Source organism: Entelurus aequoreus, linkage group LG19, assembly GCF_033978785.1.
Source record: "Entelurus aequoreus isolate RoL-2023_Sb linkage group LG19, RoL_Eaeq_v1.1, whole genome shotgun sequence".
Classification (NCBI taxonomy): domain Eukaryota; kingdom Metazoa; phylum Chordata; class Actinopteri; order Syngnathiformes; family Syngnathidae; genus Entelurus; species Entelurus aequoreus.
In genome coordinates, this window is record NC_084749.1 from 9,650,734 (window position 1) to 9,655,733 (window position 5,000).

Sequence of the window (5,000 nt, forward strand, 5' to 3'; positions counted from 1 at the left end):
CCTTTGACACAAAGCATCTACTTGCCACACCTGTGTCTCACCCTCCTTTGACACAAAGCATCTACTTGCCACACCTGTGTCTCACCCTCCTTTGACACAAAGCATCTACTTGCCACACCTGTGTCTCACCCTCCTTTGACACAAAGCATCTACTTGCCACACCTGTGTCTCACCCTCCTTTGACACAAAGCATCTACTTGCCACACCTGCCACACCTGTGTCTCACCCTCCTTTGACACAAAGCATCTACTTGCCACACCTGTCCACACCTGTGTCTCACCCTCCTTTGCTTCCTCTCTGCCGCAGAAAGCCAGCGGGGCCGCAGGGGGCGCCATCCCCCGCCGACGCAACGGGAAAGTCTTTCTGGGTGAGTCGTTGTGGGTGACTTGTTGTGGGTGAGTCTTTCTGGGTGACTTGTTGTGGGTGACTTCTTGTAAAATTGTTGTGGGTGACTTGTTGTGGGTGAGTCGTTGTGGGTGAGTCTTTCTGGGTGAGTTGTTGTGGGTGAGTCTTTCTGGGTGAATTGTTGTGGGTGACTTGTTGTTGGTGAGTTGTTGTGGGTGAGTCTTTCTGGGTGAGTTGTTGTGGGTGAGTCTTTCTGGGTGAATTGTTGTGGGTGACTTGTTGTTGGTGAGTTGTTGTGGGTGAGTCTTTCTGGGTGAATTGTTGTGGGTGACTTGTTGTGGGTGAGTCGTTGTGGGTGAGTCTTTCTGGGTGACTTGTTGTGGGTGACTTGTTGTTGGTGAGTTGTTGTGGGTGAGTCTTTCTGGGTGAGTTGTTGTGGGTGAGTCTTTCTGGGTGAATTGTTGTGGGTGACTTGTTGTTGGTGAGTTGTTGTGGGTGAGTCTTTCTGGGTGAGTTGTTGTGGGTGAGTCTTTCTGGGTGAGTTGTTGTGGGTGAGTCTTTGTGGGTGAGTCTTTCTGGGTGAGTTGTTGTGGGTGAGTCTTTCTGGGTGACTAGTTGTGGGTAAGTCTTTCTGGGTGAGTTGTTGTGGGTGAGTCTTTCTGGATGACTTGTTGTGGGTGAGTCTTTCTGGGTGACTTGTTGTGGGTAACTTGTTGTGGGTGAGTTGTTGTGGGTGACTTGTGGGTAACTTGTTGTGGGTGAGTCTTTCTGGGTGACTTGTTGTGGGTAACTTGTTGTGGGTGAGTCTTTCTGGGTGAGTTGTTGTGGGTGACTTGTTGTGGATGAGTCTTTCTGGGTGACTTGCTGTGGGTGACTTGTTGTGGGTGAATCTTTCTGGGTGAGTTGTTGTGGGTGAGTCTTTCTGGGTGAGTTGTTGTGGGTGAGTCTTTCTGGGTGACTTGTTGTGGGTGAGTCTTTCTGGGTGAGTTGTTGTGGGTGAGTCTTTCTGGGTGAGTTGTTGTGGGTGAGTCTTTCTGGGTGAGTCTTTCTGGGTGAGTTGTTGTGGGTGAGTCTTTCTGGGTGACTTGTTGTGGGTGACTTGTTGTGGGTGAGTCTTTCTGGGTGAGTCTTTCTGGGTGAGTTGTTGTGGGTGAGTCTTTCTGGGTGAGTTGTTGTGGGTGAGTTGTTGTGGGTAACTTGTTGTGGGTGAGTCTTTCTGGGTGACTTGTTGTGGGTGAGTCTTTCTGAGTGACTTGTTGTGGGTGAGTCTTTCTGGGTGACTTGTTGTGGGTGAGTCTTTCTGGGTGAGTTGTTGTGGGTGAGTTGTTGTGGGTGAGTTGTTGTGGGTGATTCTTTCTGGGTGAGTTGTTGTGGGTGAGTCTTTCTGGGTGAGTTGTGGGTGAGTCTTTCTGGGTGACTTGTTGTGGGTGACTTGTTGTGAGTGAGTCTTTCTGGGTGAGTCTTTCTGGGTGGGTTGTTGTGGGTGAGTCTTTCTGGGAGAGTTGTTGTGGGTGAGTCTTTCTGGGTGACTTGTTGTGGGTGACTTGTTGTGGGTAAATCTTTCTGGGTGAGTTGTTGTGGGTGAGTCTTTCTGGGTGAGTTGTTGTGGGTGACTTGTTGTGGGTGAATATTTCTGGGTGAGGTGTTGTGGGTGAGTCTTTCTGGGTGAGTTGTTATGGGTGACTTGTTGTGGGTCAGTTGTTTTGGGTGACTTGTTTTGGGTGACTTGTTGCGGGTGAGTTGTTGTGGGTGAGTTGTTGTGGGTGACATGTTGTGGGTGAATCTTTCTGGGTGAGTTGTTGTGGGTGAGTCTTTCTGGGTGAGTTGTTGTGGGTGAGTCTTTCTGGGTGAGATGTTGTGGGTGAGTCTTTCTGGGTGAGATGTTGTGGGTGAGTCTTTCTGGGTGAGTCTTTTTGGGTGAGTTGTTGTCGGTGAGTTGTGTGCGTTAGTCTTTCTGAGTGAGTTATGGGTGAGTCTTTCTGGGTGAGTTGTTGTGGGTAACTTGTTGTGGGTGAGTTGTTCTGGGTGAGTCTTTCTGGGTGAGTCTTTCTGGGTGAGTCTTTCTGGGTGAGTTGTTGTCGGTGAGTTGTGTGCGTGAGTCTTTCTGGGTGAGTTGTGGGTGAGTCTTTCTGGGTGAGTTGTTGTGGGTGAGTCTTTCTCTGTGACTTGTTGTGGGTGAGTCTTTCTGGGTGAGTTGTTGTGGGTAACTTGTTGTGGGTGAGTTGTTGTGGGCGACAATGTTGTGGGTGAGTCTTTCTGGGTGAGTTGTTGTGGGTGAGATGTTGTGGGTGAGTCTTTCGCTCCTATCAGTGAAACGCATTTATGTGGTTGACTAAGGTTGATGTGGTTGATTAAGGTGTATGTGGTTGACTAATCTTAATGTGGTTGACTAAGGTTTGTGTGGTTTACTAATGTTTATGGGGTTGACTAAGGTTTATGTGGTTGACTAATGTTGATGTGGTTGACTAATGTTAATGTGGTTGACTAAGGTTTATGTGGTTGACTAAGGTTTGTGTGGTTTACTAATGTTTATGTGGTTGACTAATGTTTATGTGGTTGACTAAGGTTGATGTGGTTGACTAATGTTAATGTGGTTGACTAAGGTTTGTGGGGTTTACTAATGTTTATGTGGTTGACTAAGGTTTATGTGGTTGACTAAGGTTGATGTGGTTGACTAATGTTTATGTGGTTGACTAAGGTTGATGTGGTTGACTAATGTTAATGTGGTTGACTAAGGTTGATGTGGTTGACTAATGTTTATGTGGTTTACTAAGGTTTATGTGGTTGACTAATGTTAATGTGGTTGACTAAGGTTTATGTGGTTTACTAATGTTTATGTGGTTGACTAAGGTTGATGTGGTTGACTAAGGTTTATGTGGTTTACTAAGGTTGATGTGGTTGACTAAGGTTTATGTGGTTGACTAATGTTAATGTGGTTGACTAATGTTAATGTGGTTGACTAATGTTTATGTGGGTGACTAAGGTGGATGTGGTTGACTAATGTTAATGTGGTTGACTAAGGTTTATGTGGTTTACTAAGGTTTATGTGGTTGACTAATGTTTATGTGGTTGACTAAGGTTGATGTGGTTGACTAATGTTTATGTGGTTTACTAAGGTTTATGTGGTTGACTAATGTTAATGTGGTTGACTAAGGTTTATGTGGTTTACTAATGTTTATGTGATTGACTAAGGTTGATGTGGTTGACTAAGGTTTATGTGGTTTACTAAGGTTGATGTGGTTGACTAAGGTTTATGTGGTTGACTAATGTTTATGTGGGTGACTAAGGTGGATGTGGTTGACTAATGTTAATGTGGTTGACTAAGGTTTATGTGGTTTACTAAGGTTTATGTGGTTGACTAATGTTAATGTGGTTGACTAAGGTTGATGTGATTGACTAAGGTTGATGTGGTTGACTAAGGTGGATGTGGTTGACTAAGGTTGATGTGGTTGACTAAGGTTGATGTGATTGACTAAGGTTGATGTGATTTAATAAGGTTGATGTGGTTGACTAATGTTAATGTGGTTGACTAAGGTTGATGTGGTTGACTAAGGTTGATGTGGTTGACTAAGGTTGATGTGGTTGACTAAGGTTGATGTGGTTGACTAAGGTTGATGTGGTTGACTAAGGTAACATGGAATAATAACTGTACCGTCCAGTCGTTCTATCTTCTTTTCTCACACGTCTAATGAGTCATTGCACTTTGGTGTGTTGTTGTAGCCAGGAAGTAGTCTTTGCCATTAAGTTGGATGTTTTGTTGATGTTTACAAAGTCAGACAATGGTCTCCTGGACTCAGGACCACTTTGAGGGTAAAACATTGTGATTTAAAGGAGTGGTCGATAGTAAAGGTGCACACACAAATCCATTCACATCCGATTCATCCTGATTCTTAATCGATTCATAATTGAAATTAATAAATAAATAATAAATATATATTTTAAAATTAAAAAATGTATTATATATATATATATATATATATATATATATATATATATATATATATATATATATATATATATATATATATATATATATATATATATATATATACATATATATATGTATATATATGTATATATGTATATATATATGTATATATATATATAATTAAAATAAAAAAATTGATAAATAAATAAAAATTAATAAGAGTCCCGATTCGGATGTGAATCGAATTTTTTGTGCAGTACATGTATCTGTCAAATAGGAAATACATTTCATAAGAAATAAAAAGTGAAAAAAATATGTATTTATTTTAATAATTAATCGATTAAGAATTGAAATAAATGAAAATCGCGATTCGGATTCGGATGCGAATCAAATTTGTATTGTTCGCCCCCAGCATGCAGCACATGTATTTTGTCTGCCCAATTGAAAATACATTTAGTAAAAAAAAAATTTAAAAAAAAAAAATAAAAAAAAATAAATAAAAAAAAAATATATATATATATATATATATATATATAATATATATATATATATATATATATATATATATATATATATATATATATATATATATATATATATATATATATATATATATATATATATATATATATATATATATGTGTGTGTGTGTAATTTATTTATCATTTTAAAAATTTAATTATGAATCGATTTAGAATCGGGATGAATAAGAATCCCGTTATATATA

The 5,000-nt window shown here is 40.2% G+C and overlaps 1 protein-coding gene across 2 annotated transcripts in view; it reads left to right on the top strand.

The window, feature by feature from the left end:
• The window catches only part of usp13 (ubiquitin specific peptidase 13), an 86,218-nt gene that overhangs the window by 20,850 nt on the left and 60,368 nt on the right, over window positions 1–5,000 (top strand). For both annotated transcript variants that reach the window (XM_062027843.1, XM_062027841.1), the window contains exon 3: window positions 307–367. In XM_062027843.1, the coding sequence (XP_061883827.1) occupies window positions 307–367 (61 nt within the window). The remainder of the gene's footprint in view (window positions 1–306; window positions 368–5,000) is intronic.